The sequence below is a fragment of the Equus przewalskii genome, chromosome 4 (genome assembly GCF_037783145.1).
Source record: "Equus przewalskii isolate Varuska chromosome 4, EquPr2, whole genome shotgun sequence".
In the NCBI taxonomy this organism is placed as follows: Eukaryota; Metazoa; Chordata; class Mammalia; order Perissodactyla; family Equidae; genus Equus; species Equus przewalskii.
Genome location: NC_091834.1, coordinates 53,521,926 through 53,547,012, shown reverse-complemented (window position 1 = coordinate 53,547,012; position 25,087 = coordinate 53,521,926). Strand labels below are relative to the sequence as shown.

Sequence of the window (25,087 nt, the reverse complement as noted above, 5' to 3'; positions counted from 1 at the left end):
TGAGATGGCATTAGAAGCCCCAATGCAATACCATACAGAACATGATATAATGTATCCAGAATTTGAAATATCATGTACATCTGAAAAAAATAAAAATTAAAAAAAACAAAAAAAAACAAAATAAAAACTTCCTTTTAATTAAAATTCTCAGTTTTAGCATAATGCTAACTCAGAGATTGAGTCAATATACTGAGTCATCTGTGCTACTAATTTATGAGCATATCAGACTATCATTTTATTTATGACTTTTAATAGATTTACCAATGATTTTTTCTTCTCTGAGATTATTTTCTACTGTAAAATGGAGTTAATTTCTATCTCACAGTGTTGCTATTAGAATCAAATGAGATAAAATATTTGAAGTATCTAATATATAGTAGCTGATCAATAAACATTAGTTCTATTTCCCCTTTGTTCTAGATATACCTTGGTACAAGTTAAAGTTTGAATTCTAATTCAAAAATTCATTCAAATTATTTATTCAATAATTAAACATTGAGTCTCAAATATACATACATGAGACAGGTTCTAAATAGAGAGGGTTGGTGTTCCATGCGAAAAAAAGAAAAGAAAATTGCCCAGCATATAACAAGACTTAAATAAAAGCCTCTAGGAATTAAAACAGTATAGTATTGGTGTAGGAACTGACAAATATAATAAATCTTCAAAACAAAGGACTCAGAAATCGAGCCACTCTTAAAGGGGACATTAATATACGAGAAAAGTTTCATTACAAATCAATGGAGAAAGAATGGGCTATTCAAGAAACGGCTGTTCACACAGAAGAAAAATAAAATTATATCTCTATTTCACTCCACCAAAAAAAAATTCTAGACTAATAAAAGACCAAACTTAGAAAAATAAAACCTTAAAGTCATTAGAAGAAAATGTGCTTAAAATTAAAAACTTATGATCTTGGGATAGGAGAGAATTTCATTAAAAAAATGCAGAAGACAAAAGAATGCATTTACATATTCTTATGTTTGACTAAATAAAAATGTAAAATTTGCATATGACAAAAGAAGTGCAAAGATAAAAGACTAGCAATATAGGGGTAAATTGCAATATATAAATCCGTAAGAAAAAGGAAAACAGAAACAAAACTGAGCAAATGAAATAATCAACAGAAAAAGAAATAGAAAAGACCAATAAAATGTACGAAAAGATGTTTAATCTTACTATAAGCAGGAAAAATACAATTTAAAAAATGAGAAGCGATTTTAGATTATCATTAACTTGCAAAGCCTGCCACTACTGAGTACTGGTGAACACACAGCAAAGTGAGAACTCTCAGTCACTGCTAGTGAAGTAGAGATGGTAAAAGCCACTTAGAGATTCTTTAGCAGTTATCTAGCAAAATCAAACATACACATTCTCTGTGATCCAACAATTCTACTTCTCGCACATGTTCACTGTATGTTCACAACAGCAAAGTTTGTGACAGCAAAAAAAACTAGCGATAATCTCAACAGTGTGGGAAATGGATTAATCCAGTGTGGTAGAGTCATGCAATAGAAGTTAAAAGAAACACACACATGTATACATACATATATACAAACTTGGACAGATCTCAAAACATAATGATAAGTGAAATTATGATACTGTAACATATCACTGACATAAAACTCAGTAATACACACAAAACAGTATTTTACACATATATCCATGAACAATGTATGTAACAGTATTAAAACTGTACTAAAAAGTTACACTTTAAATTCATGGTAACTGTTGTCTTTGAGAGGTAGGAGGACTAAGATGATGTCAACTTTATATGACTTGTTTTATAAAAAAATAACAGATAATATAACGTATTAACAGTTCTGAGTGAGAGTTAGGTGGGTATTTGTTACATTATTCTTCATAACTTTAGTCAATTTCCTGGACTGTAAAAACCAAAAACTAGTAAAGGTCACCAATAAGATCATACTCCAATTTTCTTTTCATCTATTTGAATACTGACAAAAAATAATATATATGAATTCAACATGCTAAGAATACAAGATAAACAAACGGAATAAATTCTAGAACATGTAATTATACCGATAAAGTTTACATAAAATGGAATAAAATATATCTCAGAAATGAGAAGAATTTTGATCCTAAACATCTTCCACATAATTTTTAAAGTGAATTCTCTTTAATTTGCATATTTCTAATTTGATAGCTAACTATCACCAAAATTTTCACTTACGTACTGAAAAAATAAGTCTCAAGCACAAGTCTTAAAATAACCCAACTAACCTGTATGGGTTCTTCTATGTCTCTGAAGCTCATCACTCCTTGTGAATCTTTTGCCACAAAACATCCAGTTGCATATAAAAGGTCTTTCTCCAGTATGCCAGCGAAGATGTGCTCGTAGGTGAGATGTTTTGCCATAAACTTTTCCACATCCTTCAATATGACAGATATGCTGTTTCTTTTTTCCTGGTTCATTACTGCCTCTAACAAAAACAAAAACCAAACATTTAATTACACTCCCAAATACCAAGCTTATAATTATGGGAAAATAAAAGAGAACAAAGGTAATTAAGTAAGCTTTTCTGAATGAGTTTTTAAAATTATGATGCCATAAGTATAAATTAAAAATCAGAAAAATTTCAATTAAAAAAAAACAAACAAAAGACCAGGGCTACGTACTAAACTCAAAAGCGCTATGAAAACATGTTAATCTCAGAGAGTCTATGTTCTGCCATGGACTTCATGTTCATTTCCTAAGTAGTTTCTTCCCTTGGGGGAAAAAAATCTCTCTAAGCTTTTCAAGACACCCAAAACCCCAGTGAAACTGGTGAAAATTCTAAGAAACAAACAAACAAATATCATTTACAGTCTCTGGAAATGGCCCTATGGAGCATACGGCAAATAAAGAAACATTTATTCACGAAAATCAAACAGAAATCAGTAAGAGAGTGAAAAGTCTGGGATATCTGAACTAAGGCTTACTCCCTCTCTACCTCCTCCTTTCTACCTCCCTTGACATAGAAACACTACCCACTGGTGCAGCCAAGATTAGGGTTCGCTCTCCTCCCACCTTGCTGTTGAAAGGCTATCTCCCCAAGAAGGGCAGAGGATGTCAGCATTTCTCGTTTTACCCCCAGCTACCTGTTGCAGAGGTTAAGTTCCAGGTGAGTGTGGCTAACAGCTAGGAAACTCCTTCCACTCATCCTCAACTCCCGAGACACAGGGCTCTACGACTTGGATAGAGCATGATAAAAATACTGACATCCAGATCAACCTTGACCCAGCTCATTTGTAGCTCCTAAATCAGAGGTTCCAAGACAAGAGAAGCAAGCCAAGAAAACCTGAGGCTACTGTTGCCTGCCTGCCAGCAAGTGCTGAGCTCCTAGAGTAGAGATGCCAGTCAGAAATGTGCCACTACCTCAACCCCTAGTTCAAGAGCCATGACAAAGAGATTTCGGCCAGAAGGAGAGCACACCATAGAACAGAGGACTCCACATCTTTTCCCAAAGAAGCTGACTTCATTTGCAACAAAATGAGGTTTTCAGGTTTTAGTCTGAGCCTAAGGGCACTCAAATTAAAACCATTAAAACTGTGAAGATTGTTGCAAAAGGCAATTGGGAAGAGACTAATAGATTCAGTGGAGAAACAGGTTAAACTAAAAGCAGGCTGGCTGCGTTGCCAGAGACAAGGAGAAAAGAGGCAGCTGGGAGGAGCCCTCCAAGGGTTAGAATAAATGTCAAACAAAGATCTAGTGATCTAACTCCTAAAAAGGAATCTGATTGGATCAGTCTGTGCAGCAATATATGCTTCAGGACATTGTTAAAAACACACAGCAATCAGTTGGCAATTAGTGGAGCTTAACAACTGAGTGTGGCAGGAAAAGAGACAGTCAAAAAGATCCTGCCAAAAGCACTGTTATCCAGGGTCAATGTCAGAATATCCAAGTCTGTACCCACTGAAGAGTAACATGCTTTGTGTGTGAGGAAGGGGGTGATTCCATTAAAATAACCCAGCCAGTCACTAAATAAACAAGCAAACAAAAATAATAAGCTGTGGGGGCCGGCCTGGTGGGGTAGTAGTTAAGTTCGCACATTCCGCTTCGGCAGCCAGGGGTTCACCAGTTCAGCTCCCGGGTGCGGACATGGCACCATTTTGCAAGCCATGCTGTGGTAGGCGTCCTACACATAAAGTAGAGGAAGATGGGCATGGATGTTAGCTCAGGGCCAGTCTTCCTTGGCAAAAAGAGGAGGATTGGTGGCAGATGTTAGCTCAGGGCTCATCTTCCTCAAAAACTAATAATAATAATAATAAGCTGTGGGTGGGAGGAGGGTAGAGGGGCAGTACTAAGAGTTGCTACAATATATTATCTAAACTGCCTAGTTTCCAACAAAAAATTATGAGACATACAAAAAACAAAACAGAAAAAAAGTATGACCCATTACACCAGAAAATAAAGCATGTAAGAGAAACTGTCTGTGAGAGCATTCAGATTTAACAAGACTTCAAAGTAGCTATTATAAATATATTCAAAGAACTAAAGGACACCATAATTAAAGCAGCAAAGCAAGATATAATGACAATATCACGTCAAATAAAGAATATCAATAAAGAGTTAGAAATTATTAAAAAAAAAACCAACTGGAAATTCTGGAGATGAAAAGTACAACTGAAACGAAAAATTCACTAGAGGGACTCAAGAGAAGGAAGAAATAGCAAAATTGAAGATAGATCAATAGGCATTATGCAATCCAAAAACAGACAACAAAAAGAACAAAGAAAAATGAACAGAACGTCAGAGATGTTGGTTCAACACTAACATACAAATGAGAATACCAGCAGAAGAAGAGCGGTAAGGAGGGGAGGGAAGGCAGGGAGAGCAGGGAGAGGGAGGGAGAGGGAGGGAGGGAGAGAGAGAATGGAGCAGAAAAAAGTATTCAAAGAATAAATGGCAGAAAACTGACTGAAAAACATTAATCTACACATGCAGAAAGGTCAACAAACTCCAAGTAGGATAAATGCAGAGATCCATAGACACTTATACTAAAGATCCTGAAACCCAAAGACAAGGACAAAATCTTGAAAGCAGAAAGAGAAAAATGACTTGTCACTTACAAGGGAACCCCAGTAAGATCAAGAGCTGACTTCTCAGCAGAAACAATGGAGATCAGAAGGCAGTGGGAAAACATATTCAAAATACTCAAAGAAAAGAACTCAAACAGGAATCCTATATCCTGCAAAGCTATCTTTCAAAAATGAAGGTGAAATAAATATATTCCAAGAGAAACAGAGAGAAGTTGGTCCTAGCAGACCTGCTTTGCAAGACATTCTAAAGCAAGTTCTTCAAGCTGTAAGCAACTGAACCCAGAAGGTAATGCAAATGCACATGAAGAAACAAAAGAGCACCAGCAGAGGTAATTATGTAATTAAAAAGGACAGCTAGTGTTTCTTTCTTTTCTTAACTGATTCAAAAAGCAATTTTATAAAGTAATATGTTTAAAATGTATTGTCAAGCCTATAACATTATGGAAATGAAATATATGTAACATATTCGCCAATAACAGCAAAGGAGATTTGTGGGAACAAAGCCATACTGGGTTAAGGAAATGACCCCAGATGGCAACCCAAATCCTCCGGAACAAATAAAAAAAACTAAAAGGAGACATAAAATCATATAAAGTAATAACTATAACAACATATTGTTGAATCTGTAACATTTATAATATGTATAACAATAATACCACAAAAATAAGTCAAAGGGATATATAGATCCATATAGGGGTAGTGTTTCCATAACGCACTGAAATTAAGTTATTGTAAATCTTAAACTGATCATGATAAGTTAAAATGTATACGGTAAGGCCTAGAGCACCCACTGAGGAAATAACTCAAACTAATACAGTGAAAAAAAATCATTAACAAAATTAAAATGCTACATTATAATCACTTAATGCAGAAGAAAGCAGTAAAGGAGGAATAGAGGAACAAAAAAAGGCATCAGACATGGAAAATAAAAAGTAAAATGGAAGACAAATTCACCCATATCAGTAATAACATCAAATGTGACTAGATTATACAATCCAATCAAAAAATATTTTTTCAGATTGGACTTAAAAAAAAAAAATCCAAGCATACACTGTCTACAGGTGACAGATTTTACATTCAAAGATACAAAGAGATTCACGAAAGTAAAAATATAGAAAAAGATACCATGCAAACAACCACCAAAGAAAGCTGGAGTGGCTATACTGATATGAGATCAAATAAAACTTTAAAACAAAAGATATTATTCATGATAAAGAGGAAGATTTGACAAGGATAAGTGGGTTAATCCATCAGGAAGGTATAATGATTATAAACATACATGCACTTAAACAGGAGAGTAACAAGAGAGCACCAAAACAGATGAAGGAAAAACTGAAAGAAATTAAGGGAGAAATAGACAATTCAACAATCATAGTTGGAGATTTCAATACTCTAGTTTCAATGATGTTTTCGTAAAACAACTAGGCAGAAGATCAACAAGGAAAAAGAAGACTAACACTATAAACCTATAAATGAACTAGACCTAACAGACGTCCATGGAACACTCCACCCAATAACAGCATCCTTCTCAAGCAGGCATGGAACATTCTCCAGGACAGATCACATGGCTATGAAACAAATTTCAATAAATTTAAAAGAAATAACAAAGTATGTTTTCTGACCACAGTGGAATGAAAACAGAAATCAATTATAAGAGGAAACTGGAAAATTCACAAACATCTAGAAATTAAACAATGTATTCCTAAGTAACCAATGGTTCTTTCTTCTTTCAAAGAAGAAATTAAAAGGGAAATTACAGAAGACTTTGAGATGAATGAAAATGAAGACACAACATACCAAAACTTAGACGATGCACATAAAGCAGAGTTTAGAGGGAAATTTATAGCTGTAAATGTCTATATTAAAAAAGATCTTAAACCAACAACCTAACCTTCTATCTTAAGACGATGAAAGAGAAGCAAACTAAATCTAAAACAAAGCATGCAGAAATAAATAAAAATAAAAACTATTAGTAGTTTCAGCAAAAACTATTGAAATAGAGAATAGAGAAATAATACACAAAAATCAATGAAACCAAAAGCTGATTCTTTGAAAAGGTCAACAAAATTAACAAGCCTCTAGGTAAACTGAGCAAGAAAATACAGAAGATCCAAACTGCCAGAATCAGAAATGAAAGAGGGGACATCACTACCAACCTTACAGAAATGAAAAGGATTATACAGGAATGCCAAGAAGAATTGTATGCCTATTACTGAAATGACTTTGATGAGATAGACAAATTCCTAGAAAGATACAATGTAGCAAAACTGACTTAAAAACAATCAATCAGAAAAAACCCATAACAAGTAGAGACAGAATTAGCAGTCATGCCCCACATAAGGATGGGTTGCGTATACAACAGTAGTCCCAGAAGATTATAATGGAACTGAAAAGTTCCTATTGCCTAGTGACACCATAGCCATTGTAAAGTCATAGTGTAACACATTACTCAAATGTTTGTGGTGATGCTGATGACAGCACCAGGCATGTTATTGCCCGAGGACCTTGCTGTGGGACAAGATGTGGAGGTGGAAGACAGTGATATTGAGGATGCTAACCCTGTGTGGGTCTAGGCTAATGTGTGTTTTTGTATCTTAGTTTTTAACAAAAAAGTTTAAAAGTAAAAAAAATTAAAAATTTTAAACATAGAAAAAAGAGGGCCAGCCCAGTGGCATAGTGGTTAAGTTCACATGGTCCACTTTGGGAGCCAGGGTTCACAGGTTAGGATCCTGGGTGCAGGCCTACACACTGCTCATCAAGCCATGCTGAGGCAGTGTCCAACATACAAAATAGAGGAAGCTTGGCACACATGTTAGCTCAGGGACAATCTCCTTCACCAAGAAAAAAAAAAAGAAAAGAAAAGAAAAGAAAAACGCTTATAGAATAAGGACATAAAGAAAATATTTTTGTACAGCTATATGTGTTTGTGTTTTAAGCTAAGTGTTACTACAAAAGTCAAAGTTAAAAAAATTAAAAAGTTTATAAAGTAATAAAGTTACAGTAAACTAAGGTTCTTTATTAGTGAAGAAAAAAAAATTTCTTTTCCTAAATGTACGGTGTTTATAAAGTTTACAGTAGTGTCCAGTAACGTCCTAGGCCTTCACATTCACTCACCACTCACTCACTGACTCACCCAGAACAACTTCTAATCTTGCAAGCTCTATTCATGGTAAGTGCCCTATATAGGTGCACCATGTTTTATCTTTTATAGTGTATTTTTACTGTACCTTTTCTATGTTTAGATACACAAATACCATTGTGTTACAACTGCCTGCAGTATTCAGTACAGTAACATGCTGTACAGGAGCAACAAGCTAAACCATATAGCAGAAGTGTGTAGTAGGCTACACCATCTAGGTCTGTTTAAGCATACTTTATGATGTTCGCACAATGACAAAATCGCCTAACATCCCATTGCTGAGCGACACATGGCTGTAGTCAAAAAAATATCCACAATAAAAGCCCAGGACCAGATAGCTTCACTAGAGAATTCCACAAAATATTTATTAATACCAGTTCTTCACAAACTCTTTCAAATAATAAAACTAGACGGAACACTTCCCAACTCATTCTATGAGGCCAGTATTACCCTTACCAAAAGCAAAGACATTATAAGAAAAGAAAGCAACAAATATTTCTCATGAGCATAGATGCAAAAATCCTAAACACTAGAAAACCAAATCTAGAAACATCTAAAAGAATTATATACCACGACCAACTTGGATTTAGCCCATGAAAGCAAAAGTACTTTAACATCCAACAGTCCATTAATGTAATACACCATACTGACAGAATAAAAAACAGGAACTACATGATCATCTCAACAGAGAAAAGCTCCTGACACAATCCAATACCCTTTCACGACAAAAACACTCAACAAAGTAGGACTAGAAGAGAGCTTTCTTAACTTAATTACAGGCATATATGAAAAACCCAGAGCTAATATCATAGTTAATGGTGAAAGACTAGATGCTTTCTCTAAGATCAGGACAAAAACACATTAACTGATATAACACACCCACCATACAATTCACTCATTTAAAGTGTACATTTCAATGGTTTTTAATATATTCACAGAGTTATGCATCCATCACCATTAAGTTGTTTAAAATTTTTACATAATAAATGAAAAGAGAAAACCATAAAAAAAAGTATAAGGTACAAAGTAAAGGACCAGTGAAATCCCATTCCTAGAGTAACTCAGTTTAATCTCCTTCATAACAATGCCACATCTTAACTTCCGTGCTGCAAAGCTAGTGATGGTCCAATGATCAAAAGTACGCAGCCAATGGCTCGGTTTTAACTACTATTTGACGCCTTCCAGAGAGAGAGAGCTGGTAAGAGAGCATTTACCTTCCTTCTCCTTCCCTACAATTAGGACAGGAACAGGCAACTCTTCGAAGCCTCTTGCCAGGCTGCACCTCTTGATCAGAAGCTTGCTGGCCTTGCTGCAAATGCACTTGTGTGAGTTGGTCAGGACTAACAGCACCTATCGTTGCATTAGCAATTCCTCCCACTGCTACAGTCACCGGAGCTATCGTAGCTTGCTGGACTTTTACTCCATCTTGTCCTTGCTGCTGACCTAAAAATGGGGGAAGGGAAAAAAGAGTTTTATAATGTATTCTAGTCCTAAAGAAAGGATAAAAAAAATTTCCATGTGGACATTTTAAAGCTACCATATTTGTTCTAATAGATAATCTGCATAAAGTACAAAAGTAAAGAGGTTAATGATTTATACTATGCCAATCCTCCTAAAATATAATATTCTTACTTTAGTAGCTCAGGCTGCCTCTATATCTGGTTCGTGGGACTACACATAAATCATTTAACCCACTTGTGGCTTAATTTCTCCATCTGTAAAATGAAGATAATAATACTTGCCACCTACCTACCTCACTGAAGTGCCGTGAGGATTCATGAGACTTTATTTGAAAAGCACTTTGAAATCCTCAGATGAAAGACGCTATATAAATACAAAGAATTATCATTTCCACAGTAAGCAACATATCTCATTCACTCCAAGAAAATACAGGAATGACAAGTAACTAAACAAAGGATTAAGTTTTATGGACACTTCTCATTCCTAATACTTTAAATTAAGCAAATATCTCTTTAGTGATGAGTCTTTTTTCAATTATACACATTAAGTCGTTTTTTAAAATGCAAAACCACCCATGATTATCACACACTGTCACTATCACCATAAAACAGATGTTTAGGATCTGTTATTACTTTATTCACTCATGTTATATAGCTTAGACCTCACCTCTCAGGCTAGTACATATACCAACTTGGCTTCTTCACCTAGGGAAAAACACAATAAACAGTACATAGTATGACAAAGGACATCTATTTACATGGGTTTAATTGATCTTGAAGTCCACATGGGTACACCTATATATATTCTTTCTTTCTTTCAACACAATTCTACTTTCTTCCCATCAGGTGTGGGATGGCAAGTATGTGAACGGACAGAAAACAAAATACCAATTTATGAAGGAATGCTCCCACCTCAGAGTGTTGATGTTAAGGATTAAATAAGTTAATTTCTACAAACCCCTTACTACAGTGCCTGGCACAGAATTGTTCACTACATGTTAGCTATTATTACTACCAATCTCCACTGAGTTGGATGGCAATACAAGAACAAAATATGGTAGCAGAAACAAACATGTGAGTATCAAGTATAAAACAGAAGGGCTTATTTTAAAGCTTAATGTGTAGTACTTTAAACATTGTGGAGCAACAAAGAAAGACACTAAAAATTAGCAAGTGAGAAAATAGAACACATTTTCTCAACAAAATTAAACCTATGACTTTCCCAGCCAAAGTCAATCTCACCCTCCTGTGTATTTACAACACTTTGAAACCTTTGGTAGCATCGATAACATAATACAAATAAAAAATATGTATTTTGTCACAGTTTTAGTACAGATACATATTTTAGTTTTTCTACTAAAGTTTATATTTTTGCTCCTCTTTGAATTCACATGGTATGATAGATAAAGCAATGCAAGTAAAGTCAAAAGTTGTGGATTCGTGTCCTGTTTGCTGACTGCACTTGGAGATGCTCCATTTCCCCACCTCCGATAACGCCTACCTCCCTAAAATTCCTGTCCCCTATCTACTTTCAAGAGTTGTTTATGAAAATCAAGTTGATTTCCTAATGGGTAAAGGCTTTGTAAATTGTAAAGCAATACATAAATGTGAAGTATAATCCTGATGCCTCAACGTATCTTTTGAGCACATACAAGTTCACATGTCCAGTAAAACCAGATTCCTTAAGAATGACCTTGGCTAAGAAAACTATTCAAACTACTTGTGTATCTAGAAGCACAGTGATACACATACTCCCTGTTTACTGCAAAAAATATATTTCTGGAAATGGAGGTTCTATCACAGCCAGCACTATATAATGTCTTCATAGCTTGGTCCCTATGGAGATGCAGGTATTTTAAGCTGGCAAGTATTCTTTATATCCCCTGAAGTCCTGAGATATTTCTGGCCGTAAGTTTTCCAGCTACTGTTCATACAACAATTGGTCCTTCCTTTCAGGTTGCAATGATATTTAAGATGCTCGTCATTATATCAAAGAACTGCCCTCCTAATAGCCAAATCCAATGTGCATTTTCTCAAGGAGCATTACACGGTTGCTCTGCTGCATTTGCGTTTGACACCACTGACCACCCTGTCCTTGAAACCTGACTGCCTGAGCTAACTCCCTACATTCTCAGAAACCCCTTCCTCTCTGTTAGCTCTTCTTATCAGCATTTAAATCTAAACTTAAGTCACAATCTTAAAAGATTTCTCTACACTGGTTGCCTTTACTCCTCTTTTCCCATTCTTTCCTCAAACTACTGAAATCAGGTGTCCAACTCATCATTCTGCTAAAATGATGACAGAACTAACAATTTCTTCGTTTGTAAATCCAAAGATACTCTTCCCTTTGATCTTATTTCACCTCTCTGGAGCACCTGGAGCTGCTAATCCCACTCTCTTGTTGAAATGCTCTCCCCCTAGTGCTTCTCTGATACTACTCGCCACTGGGGTTCCTCCTCCTTCCCGAATCACCCCCACATCGATGCCTTTCCTAGGCTGCTCTTCAGGGTTCTGACTTCTCTTCTTCTCTCTCATTAGGTTAGCTCATCACTTTCATAACTTTTACTACTTACTATGTGTAAGCTGATGTCTACTAAATCTGTACCTTTTGCTCAAATACCTCTCAGGAATGTCATACTCTTAGTGTCATCTGCCAGGGAACATTTCCACCCAGATTCTCACGGGCAATGTGTGAGGAATCAGATCTGTAAGTTCTCAATCTGTGAGTTATCCCACTCTCCTAAACTAGCTCTTTCTCACTGTCCAAAGAGAAAACCTGAAAGTCATTGTTGACTCCCCTCCATATCCTCCATTCTCCCACAACAATGGCTATCATTTTATACTTACTACTTTACTGGATGTCTTACATATATTACTTAATCCCTCACATCCTCATGGGTTGAGTATTGCTGCCCCAATTTTAAGCTGAGAAAACTGAGGTTCTGAGAGGTCCATAAAACACCCAAGGTGACGAACTGTCTAAGCAACAGAGCTGGAATTTAAACCCAGGTCTAGTTAACTCCAAAGGCTGTTTTCTTCCCATGATAAATATTACTTATGCTGATCAGTAGTCCGTGTTGACCCTACCCATTCAAAATATCTCAAATTTGTCCATTTTCTCCATCCCTACTGCCTGTTCTTGTCACTGTTATACCAGTTTTGCCCTTTCAAATCTCCATTCTGCATATACAAATCTCGTTCCCCTAAAAGTTAATGGGCCCTCAATGCATTCACAATGAGGTCTACATTTCTCAACAAGTACATAAAGTTCTTCATAATCTAGCTCTTGCTTACTTTTATAGCTTCATCTTTTGGTACTCCTCCTCCATTCCCACTCTCAGCACCAGCTACACTGAACTCCAATTCCCTCTAATGTTCCATCTTGATTATCTCTGGGCCTTTGAATAATACAGCTGGAACTCAACACATTCTCCCATGTCAAATCTCCATCTTCCTCGGTCTGACGAAAGCCAGTTCATCTTACAGAACTCAGTTCATGTGTAATTCCCTTTGGGAAGTCTTCCTGATAAGTGCCTCTCTGAATCCAGGTCAGATATCACTTCTTTATTTTCCTATAATATCCTATACATAGTTTTATCATATCAGTGAACAAACTATATGGTGAAAGTATACCGTAAATGCTTATTTATTTTGTCTTTCCAACTAGATGGTATATTGTTGTCTTTGAGGAGCTAAGTACACCTCCCTTTGTTTTCCATTCCTAAAAAGGTATTGCCCAGGTATGTTAGACTTATGAACAAATGATTGACCCATATGTTACTGGATGATGTCACTGTGTTGAGCTGATATTAGGAGTACAGGAATTTCTCCTAAAGTGTAACTTTTTTTATAGGATGAGCATGACTTATTAACTAGAGAATAAAATTTGCATTGAGACCATTACTAGTTATAATTCAATCAGGAAAGTTAGGACTATAATAAAAAGTAACCACAGGAAAAAAGTGTTACACAGGAAAAACAGTTGGTTTGTTGGAATGACTTTGTGTCCAATTTCTCAAGTAAAAACTGATGATAAAGATTTTAAAAAATATATAAGAAGCTGTACCAATGACAGTGCTGGTGATAATGGGAAGGACGTCATTATAGAAACAAATTATACATTATAGTCATAAAACACCTTCATTATTGAAATATCTGAAGGAAAAAACTTATTAATGCTCTTTTGAAACTCTAGTTTCTAACCTCTCTGTTACCAGTGAAACTGTTTTATAACATAACTTTACAAATCACTCAAAATTTCTTGGTAATGTAACTAAGCATCATGGTGGAACAGACTGAAGGTGACCCTTCTTTTCTCTTCCTTCCATGCTGCCAGAGGTAAAAACATCCCAAGGCTGCTTGGAGCAACCAAGCCATCCTTCTTATTCCTTTCTTTTTTTGTTCTGTTCCCTTTTTTCAAATACAGAAACTCGGCCAAAGGTAAGTGGGGGCAGCTGGTTCGTTAGGTGGCATAATACTAGATTGCTAGATACTCAAGAAAATCTAGAATGGGTATCTGGGAGAAACTCTTGGTTTCTTGCACATTTGCCTTTAGCACCAGCTAGAGTGGTCTTTTGTCTCAACACAGTACTAATATCTGAGGCTTGAATTTAAGCTTAGAGGAAGAAGGGAAAGCAGAGTAAGGGAAAACTAGTAAAGGAAGACAGCATCTTCCATACAGACTAACCAGGTTCTCTGAATTTTGAGGCAGGGGGTCTATACCCAAACCAATAAAGTATTACTCAGACTTGCATTTCAGCATACTTAGCTCCCTAAGAGACCTCAGGGGACTCGTTGAGTTAGAATTTGAGTATTCTTGGTTTCTCTAATCAGATAACCATCTCATTCCATCACAATATGAATCACAAATTATTTCTGACAAAAGCTGCTCAGAACAGAGGACCCCTGTGTGGTTTTATGTCCTTTGGCTATCAAAGCTCCCAACACACTGGAAGTACTCAATAAATGTTTCTTAAATAAAGTGAATGGTGGGGCCGGCCCGGTGGCACAGTGGTTAAGTTTGCACGTTCCGCTTTGGTGGCCCAGGGTTCGCCAGTTTGGATCCTGGGTGCAGAGCTACGCACCACTTGGTAAGCCATGCTGTGGTAGCCATCCCACATATAAAGTAGAGGAAGATGGGCACAGACGTTAGCTCAGGGCCAGTCTTCCTTAGCAAAAAAAAGGAGCATTGGCGGCAGATGTTAGCTCAGGACTAATCTTCCTCAAAAAAAAAAAAGTGAATGATAATCTAAAATCCATATAAAAACAGAAGCTTTCTTACAAAAGTAGGCCAGCAGATCACAGGGCTACTAGCTGACACCTAGCTTGCAACAGACATGAAATATCAGTGGCAAGATAGTAAGAAAAAGAGTAAGTGGACATTGACCATAATTCTCTCCTGCTTCATTGATCTGGAATTCAGATCATTTTGGAGTACATCCCAGAGTATAAATCACAACAACCTGCCCCTGAAACCACTGTATCTCTTTTCTCTCTGGTATCAGATTTCTCCTGTAATACATTATCCACATTCAGCAAGATCTTTTTTGAAGAGTATTATAAATTAAACTTCAAAAAAGAAATTATAACTAAATTTGCCATTTAATAAGAGAATAGGCTAAGATTTTTCCCTTTCTACTTATTCTGAAGAAGATAAATATAACTAGTATTACAGATATATATACACATATATATATACACGTTTTTTTCTGATTTTAACAACAATGCATGCTCACCAGAGAAAAGTACGAAGGAGGAAATAAAATCATCCATATATTAATTACCCATAGATTATCACTATTATGATTTCAGTGTATTTGCTTCTAATCTTTGTTCTGTGTGTTTTAATGACACAATTCTACATAAACAATTCTGTATTCTGTTCTATTTCTTTAATAATATAAGTGCTTCCAAGTTACTGGCATTCTTTTAAAATAATGTAATGGCTGTACAATACTTCATCACATACATATACTATTAATTTATAAAATCATTACCCAAGTATTAGACATTTAGGTTATTTTGAAACAATTATTACAAGTAACATATAAGCAACATAAATAATGAACCACTTGAACAAAAATATTTTTTCTTATTACTTCCAAGGGACAGAGTCCTAGAAGTGAGATTACCAGGTCAAAGAATATGAAAAACTCATGAGACTTTCTACACAGATTACAAAATTATAGGAGTATATACAGAGAGCTGCATTCATTGATATTTCTGCTAAAAGTATATGAGAGTACACCTGCACTCATGCACAAGAGAAATTCAGTAAGATTTAAAAAAATATTTAAGAGACAAAAAATTGGTATCTTGCTGTGGTTTTTAACAAAAGTCATTCCTACTCTCTCACCTCTACTAGTCTGTATATCCTGAAGGTGTGAGCCAATGCAATAAAATAAAGAAATAAGAGATCTGTATGAGGAAAAAAACTCTAGAAAATCAACAAATTATTAGAAGAAATACGACATTTCAGCAAGATGGCCAAATATAAGATCAACACAAAAAATCAACAGTTTCCCCCTATATCAGTAACAATCAATTCAACAAGCAAAAGAAAAAATACTCCATTCACAACAGCAACAATAACCATGAATACCCAAGAATCAATCCAATTAGAAATGTGCAAAGTCTTGAGGAAGAAGATTTACTAAAGGACATAAAACAAGACCTAAATGGACAAATATATGTCCTTACATAGAAAAATCCTCATTGTAAATGTGTTGACTTTTCTAAAATCAATCCATATGTAAAGTAAATGCAAGCAGAAATTAAATTAATATTTTCCATTAAACTCTACTAGCTCATTCAACATGTGAAAGATCAGCCAAGACAATTTTGAAAAAGTGGATTAGAAAAAGCTCTGTTACAAAGCTATAGCAATTAAAGCAATGAAGTAATGGCTTAGAAACAGGGTGAGAGAACTGAATAGAGGTCTAAAACAGGAACATGTATACAGGAAAATTTAGTACATGGTAGAAATGACGTCTCAAATCAGAGGGAAAGGAAAAACAGGTGTTTCGGCTTGGGACTACTGGCTGGGTCTATATGACTGTGCGTGCTGGTGGGGGTGGGGCAAGGAAGTTTAGATCTCAACCTCACATCATTAACAAAAGTAAACTGCACACAGGTTTAAAAAAAACTAAATGTAAAAACAAAACACAAAACAACAAAAAATATTAGAAGAAAATACAGAACTACCAGGGTCTTTTTAAATGAGACCCCAAAACAAAGGACAAAGGAAAACACTGATAAATTTGACCATTATCAGAATTTTACATGTCTTAAGACTAGTATACAACTGCACTTTCAATTGCTTAGATCAAAATCTGTGGAGTACTCCTTATTCTTGATTCCTGTCTTTCTCTCAAACTCTATTACCCTCCCTGCTGACAGCTCTTTCAAAACAGATCCAGGATCCAAGCATTTCTTCACCACCTCCACTGCCTGCAACTTAGCCCAAGTCACCATTTTCTCTTATTTGATTACTACAATAGCTTCCCAACAACTGGTCTCCCTGCCACCACAGCCCTGTTCTCTAAGTTCATTTATAACATAGTTCCCAAAGAATCATTCCAGAGGCCGGCCGAGTGGCGTAGTGGTTAAGTTCACGTGCTCCACTTTGGCGGCCCAGGCTTCGCAGGTTTGAATCCCAGACACGAACCTATGTACTACTCGCCAAGCCACGCTGCGGTGGCATCCCACATATAAAACAGAGAAAGATTGCCACAGATGTTAGCTCAGTAACAATCTTCCTCAAGCAAAAAGAGAAGATTGGCAACAGATGTTAGTTCAGAGCCAATCTTCTTCACCAAAAAAAAAAAGAATCATTCTAAAACATAAGTCAGATCATATCACTTCTCTGTTTAAAATCCTACATTGGTGCTCCATTTCATTCAGAATGAAAGCCAAAGACCTTATAATTGCCTACAAGGTTCTAAATAAACTGGCCACCCATCATCTCTCCAATCTCATCTCCTGGCTCACTCAACTTCAGCCATGCTGGCCTCCTTATCGTGCCTTGAACACACTAGGCATAGTCCCAACTTAAGGCCTTTGCACTCTGTTCTGTCTGCCTAGAATGATCTTTCTCCAGAATATATATGTTCAATGTTCTAACTTCCTTCAGGTCCTTGATCTAATACTAGCTTCTCAACGTGTCCTACCTACCCTGATTGCTCTATTTAAAAGTTATGGCCTCCCCTGCCCAGCCATCCCATTCCCCTTACACTCTGCTTAACTCTCTTTTTCCATAGACCACAAAAGGACGAATACATTGCAGGAGTGTTTCCAACAGTAAAAAATCAGAAACAACCTAAGTAACCATGAACTGGGGAACAGCTGAATAATTGTAGACTAGTTATACAATAGGAACGTTCTATACTAATTAAAAACAATGAGAGAAATCTTTATATACTAACTGATGACAGACCTCTAATACAGGCGAATGAACCAATCAAAGCTACTGACGTTTGTATTATGTTATGTACCACCACAGGTATTAGATGTTTCCTGCAATGACACTCACACATAATAAATAAATGGGAAAAAGTCTGAAACGATACATAACAAACTTGATTAAGAGTGCTTAGTTCTAAAAAGGAGTCTGAGATTGGAGTGCAGTCAGCAGGAGGTGACTTGTACTAGTTGCACATTATTTTTTAACAAGGAAAATGTTTCCATGTATTACTAGCATATTAAAGACTAATTTTAAAAGGAAAAAATGTTGGTAATTAATGGGCTCAATATGATATTTGATTATTGCTTTTATCTGCATTTATTTGCTTCCTAATGAAGCTGAACACGTTTTTCAAATGTTTATTGGCCACTGAATACTCTTTCTAAATTGCGTGCTCATATCCTTTGCCACTTACCTACTAGGGCTCAGGTCTCCAGTTTGTGTAGTTCTACTTACTAAGGACCCTCTGTCCTATTTGCTGAAAACATTTTGTATGTTATATAAATTTTAACATATACTTTAAAACCAGAGGAAATATGGCTTGGTCAACCCCTGTGAAGTCAGCTATAAATGACATTTAAAAATATTCTGACAGGGGCTGGCCCCGTGGCCGAGTGGTTAAGTTCGCGCGCTCCGCTGCAAGCGGCCCAGTGTTTCGTTGGTTCGAATCCTGGGTGCGGACATGGCACTGCTCATCAGACCACGCTGAGGCAGTGTCCCACATGCCACAACTAGAAGAACCCACAACGAAGAATACACAACTATGTACCGGGGGGCTTTGGGGAGAAAAAGGAAAAAATAAAATCTTTAAAAAAAAAAAAAAAAAATTCTGACACCTTAATAACATTTAAACACAATGGGAACACGATGAAAAAGTAGGAATAATGAAAGACGAAGGCACAGACTTACTGTCCATGTCCTTCTGTTACGGATCTGATTCTTTCAGCATTTCGCATCAACCCTTTGAGGTAAGTGGACCAGATATTAATATTTCCATTTGATAGATAAGAAAATATAATCCAACTGGTCCTTATTTCTTATGGAAAAAGTGATTTGCAAGTTTTTTTCTTGCAGTGAATAAAAGGTAACACTTCCGTGTAGGTAAAACACATCCACAAACTTGAAAAACAAAACCAACTATCTATCTAAAATTAACCAACTACCAATTCACCAAAAATAATCTGTTTAGTAACAGTGAAGAGGAGGTTGAAAATACTATTTTAGCTACATATGTTTCATAATTTTTTTTTTACACATAGCCAAAGAAATAAGGTTATCTACTTGAATTGATCAGGAAAAACAAAAACTGTTGATTTCCATAATATAAAACTTACCACAGAAGGCTAGGGGAACTTTTTACTGTTCTGAGTAATACTAAAATGATCGTTAACTTGGCCTATTTAGGTTTATTTCCTCTACAAATTAAACTTGGAGTCTGCCTAAACAAATGTCTAAGGGCTTCTGAAGGTATATATAGGAAAAAATATGTTTCCTTACATTGCAAATAATTTTCAATCAATATACCGTGAAATAGGGTTTGGGTTACTCTATAATCTGACTTAAAACAAACAAGGTGGTATATATATACAATGGAATACTACTCAGCCATTAAAAAGACAAAAACGTCCCATTTGCAACAACATGGATGGACCTTGAGCGTATCGTGTTAAGTGAGATAAACCATACAGAAACAGACAAACACTGTAAGATTTCACTCATATGTGGAAGATAAACAAACAAAGGGACAAACAGAACAGTCTAGTGGTCACCAGGGGGAAGAGGTTGTGGGTGGACACAACGGGTGAAGTGGCGCACCTATATGGTGACTAATAAATAATGTACAACTGAAATTTCACAATGTTGTAAACTATTATGACCTGAATGAAAACAAAAAACCAAGGTGGCTATACAGTCTTAAACACAAAAAGATATCCAAGTATGTCTAGGGCTGGGGGGATGGGGAGGAGAAATGGGGAGTGACTGCTAATGTGTCTGAGGTTTCTTTATGGAGTTATGAAAATGTCCTAAAATTAGATCATGGTAATGGTTGCACAACTCTGTGAATATACTAAAAGCCACTGAATATAAACTTTAAATGGCTGTATTGTATGGTATATAAATCATACTTTGATAAAGCTATTCAAAAAAAAGGTAATCAGAAAAAAAATTCTACTTTTGTTGGTTCTAAATCTCTTTAAACTAGTGCTTCTCAACTGGTGGTAATTTTGTCTTCCAGGGAACATTTGGCAATGCCTGGAGACACTTTTGGTTGTCACAACTTAGGGGATTATTACTGGTATTTAGTGGGTGAAAGCCAGGGATGCTGCTAAACATCTTACAATGTACGCAGGACAGGCCCCCAAAACAAAGAATTATCTGGCCTAAAATGTCAATAGTGCTGAGGTTAAAAAACCCTGCTTAAATTTAGCTTCCAAATAACTCACGAATGTTCATGGCTCTTATTTTGTCATATCATTATCAATAACCATAACCAAAATCAAATATATGAAAAATTAAAATATAGTACATTTGCATGATACCTATAAAAACTATAAACTACATGAGTCTCCAGAAAAAAACAGAAACTACATGCATCTGAATTAAAGTCTACAAAGGGAGTAATACAAACTTGGGAATAGGCTGTGACAACTCTGACAGATACATGACTTGGATGGACTTCACAGTACAGTGGTAGTAAAAACAATAATATCTTGCATTTGGAAATGATGCTTATTAATTACAAAATACTTCTTTACCTTATTCAAGAGCTGTAACTATGTGTTTTTCTAGAGATGAACTATAACCTGAGAATACTAAGAAATAACTTAGTGCTCTCCGCACTTTAAATGAAGGTAAACCATATTAAGCAATGACTTCCAGAACTATTTGCATACCCTGGGTCATATACAATTTGTAAACCAATACTGAGTTACCGAGTAGGCACAACAGTTAAGCAGAGCACACAGATTAAACAGAATTTTGGAGTCAGGCAGATGAGTCTTTGAGTTCTAATTCTCTCCGCAGTTTCTTTCTTTGGGGACCTGGTGGGAATTATCGGAGATAATGTATGTAACACACTGAGCACAATGTCTGGAATATGATAAACACTCAGGAGGAATGTTAACTCCAATATATCTAAAATTGCATAATTTATTAACTACAAATACTTAACAGCCATTCAGATTTCTATAAGTCTTAGATCTCTGGATGAGAACCTAGTGTACGACTGAGATTTATTCATTCAACAAACATTTCCTGAGAAACCGCTATGTGCTTAACACTGCTGGGGAAACAAAGATGAGTAAGATCTGACCTGAAACTCTCACCTGTGGGGGAGACAAACTCAAACAAATAACTGTACTATGTGCAGCAACAAAACCATACATAAGATGCTTAAGTAGTACAGAGGAAAATGATTTGCCATTAAGGAGAAACAATGAAGGCTTCATGGAGGAGATGAAACTGCTGAAAGGTGGGAAGAGTAAAGGCAAAGAGGAAGGCAGTGGGAAGAATATATTTAAAGGCAAAACTGAGACAGCACATTGCTAGGGATTAAAATTCAAGGAAGTGGGGGCTAAAGATAGGGCTGGAGGGATAGATCCGGAAGGGCTTTATTCAATTTCTTAAAGAAGTGACTTTCTGCAGTGGGGGTGGGTCCTTGTTAAAGTATCGTGCCCATACCCCTCAAGCCCAGTCCAGAGAATAGCTGCCATATAATAATCACTTACGTTTACTGAATTTACTAAATGGCCAGAACTGAACTCAATTACTTTACACTTACACTTTGTCATCTAATGCTCTCTCCTAAGGCTCTGAGAGGACATGTAAATTTGCCAAGGTTACACATCTGCTATCAAGTAGCAGAGCCGAGGCGTGAACCTAGGTCAGCCTGAACCCAGAGCCCTGCACTCCTTTCCAGGTGGCTATACCACCTCCCTGGGAACCAAGGATATTATTTGGGCTTTGGAGGCAATAAAGAGTTAGAAATGGTTTTAAGTAGGAAACTAATGGGTTCAAGTTCACATTTTAGATACAACACTGCCAATCACTCTGAATGGAATTGAGTGTGGAAGTTCTATTCATAATTTCTAAATAAGACCTGTAGATCTATCATATCTCCACATTACATTATGGACATGATTAAATCAATGTTCTAATATGACCTTTGGTCAGATTAGACAGCAAAAGTTGCTTTGACCAAAACTATGCATAAATTTAAGATTTAGGTTTTCATTACCTTTTATAAAAACAAACCAAAACACAACTAGGTCAGGCTTGGTTTATAGGCCAAATATCTCTTAAAAATGAATCAGAAGGCCAGCCCCGTGGCCTAGTCATTACGTTCAGTGCACTCCACTTCAGCAGCCCGGGTTTGGTTCCTGGGTGCAGACCTACACCACTCGTTGGCAGCCATGCTGTGGCTGCAGCCCACAAACCAAATAGAGGAAGACCGGCACAGGATGTAAGCTCGGGGCTAATCTTCCTCAGGCAAAAAGAGGAAGACTGGCAACAGATGTTAGCTCAGGGCAAATATCCCTCGGCAAAAAAAAAAAAAAAGGATCAGAAATTCAAGAATGCCTAACAGACACCAGGCTGTATTTCTAGAGCAGTTATCTCAAAGGTTTAGATAAGTAAAACATGCCTATCAGTTTTAATGCTTGAAGGTGCTGCTCTTTTGCACCTCTCCGAATTTGGAAGGAAAGGCAACTCCAGTCACTTAGAATCTGCTATTGATGAGGCATAGTAGGTGAACCTTAAGGTTTTTTCAACCCATTTAAAGTATCAGAGAGGTTGCCATTATTCATGAAGAGCAGACGTGGACCATGAAGAGCAGATGCAGAAAACATTAAAAAAAATGTACTCTAAGCTTCACAAATGGTAAGATAGCTACCAAATTCAAGAAAATGTGAGAAAGAACTAACATAATCCTACAGAATGAATACATTTAGGAGAAGCATCTAAGCAGAATTAAGAAGCAAGCACAGAAAATGCTGATTGTAAGAAAACTAACACCAGAGGCAGGCTCCGGGGCTGAGTGGTTAAGTTCACAGGCTTGGCTTGAGCGGCCCAGGGTTTCCCCGGTTCAGATCCTGGGTGTGGACCTAACAGTGTACATCAGGCCATGCTGAAACAGCGTCCCACATAGCAGAACTAGAAGGACCTACAACTAGAATATACAACTATGTACTGGGGGGGCTTTGGGGAGAAGAAGAAGTAAAAAAAAAAAAAGAAAACTAACACCAGTGTCTCCAAACTTTCTTTACTATACAAACTTAGTAAAAATATCTTGATTTCATAACTTAATATATTTATTTATAACTTATAATGCATATAACAAATGCATGTCAATACATACATTATAAAACATAACAAGTAGACATTCTAAATTATTTGATCAGAAAAATAAACTCTAATATTTTCTTCCTGCTTTCTGTTTTGGAGACCAATGCCTTTCAAAACAACGTGAATAAGACATAAACACAGAAATATTAAAAAACAAACAAAACCCACCTAGACACAATGGCAAAAGTTTGCCCATGAAAATTGCTAAAACCGCACAGCTAAGTTTGCTCCAAACCCACTGTGTTGATATGGTTTGAGATGGTTATAATTTGATTAGGAGATCTATCTAAAATGCTTTTTTTAAAAAAAAGCAGTGCAGTCATCACAGGGGACTGTACATTTCCCAAGTGTCACACCAAGATTTGAGGACACTGCTAAAAAACATCAGCATGTAAAACAGTTTATGATAAGAAACATGAACTAGATTAAAATAGTAATAGCAAAAGTAATTTTCCCTAGAGAATTTTACATGTAGAATTGTAACTGAAGTTTAATCAAAGATACTCTTCTTAAGGAAATCTAATGACATTTTTTAAGTTGACTATAGAATTTGGGAAAAAGTGAATAGTAAGAATTTATCACTATTTATCTAGAACTATAATATTTTAAAAAAGACACTAAATAGAAGGCAACAATATTTTAGTTAATAGAAAGATAAACCCTACAGTAGGGGGTACAGCTTCAATTCCGAGGAAAATCATAACCACCACATCAGGCACCGTGTTAGGCCCTTCCAAATACTTCACACACAATCTAGTGAGATAGGTTATTACTCCAAAAGACTATCTCCTATGCTCTGATTCCATGATCACCAATTAATTTTGATTATTTGGTTTCTCAGGTACCTTAACACCAGGAATAGATTAAGAGCATTTCAGTAATTGGAAAGATTTATCTCTTAGCTTATATTAAACAGAAAAGAACAGTATTCTACTTTGTAAGTCAGTCTCTTGTCAATTCTGATTTTATAAACCAATTTCTCTAGGATCTGAACCTGCAAACCAGTTCTGAAACTGCAAAGCTGGAAACTAAATCATAGATCTATTCTGACTTCATCAAAGAACATTTTAGGAAGCCATACTCTAAAATCGGAAAATTACCTAACTGTCTTATATACAAATAATTACACACACACTTCAATAATGCAATAATAAAAAATAATTTAAAAGCAGGCTGACAACTTTTAGAGTTTTTATATGAGCAAATATAAATAGCTTGCAAATTATGCAAAAACATACAAAATACACATTGAGTCCTAACAATTCAATGTGCCTGTATAAGAACTCTGGGAAAACAGTCGTAGACACGCCCAAATTAATGCCCCAGAGATTGGCATTACCTTAGTGCCATGAGGAAGTTAACAGGTTTCCATAAATGCCTAGTTTATGACACTGGCTCTTAAGTAAGTTTAAGTATTTAAGTGTGCCCCACTTATTTTCTAGAACCCAGGCTCCACAGAAAAATTGTGTATATTTTCTTAACTTGAAGCAATCTATTACTAGAATAATGGTTTTTTTAATGATGAATATCTGATGTTAGTTTATAATAAAACTTCACATTTTCCTCCAAAATTATTTAGTTGTAGAATATTACTAGACAGTTCTCAGGGTTACAAATTAATAACTGGCAAATAAATCAAAG

General features: G+C 36.0%; 1 protein-coding gene across 2 annotated transcripts in view; it reads right to left on the bottom strand.

The window, feature by feature from the left end:
• The window catches only part of SP4 (Sp4 transcription factor), a 77,209-nt gene that overhangs the window by 21,835 nt on the left and 30,287 nt on the right, over positions 1-25,087 (bottom strand). For both annotated transcript variants that reach the window (XM_070615889.1, XM_070615890.1), the window contains exons 4-5: positions 9,397-9,625; positions 2,245-2,444 (exon numbers count right to left, since the gene is read on the bottom strand). In XM_070615889.1, coding sequence (XP_070471990.1) covers positions 2,245-2,444; positions 9,397-9,625 — 429 coding nt within the window. The remainder of the gene's footprint in view (positions 1-2,244; positions 2,445-9,396; positions 9,626-25,087) is intronic.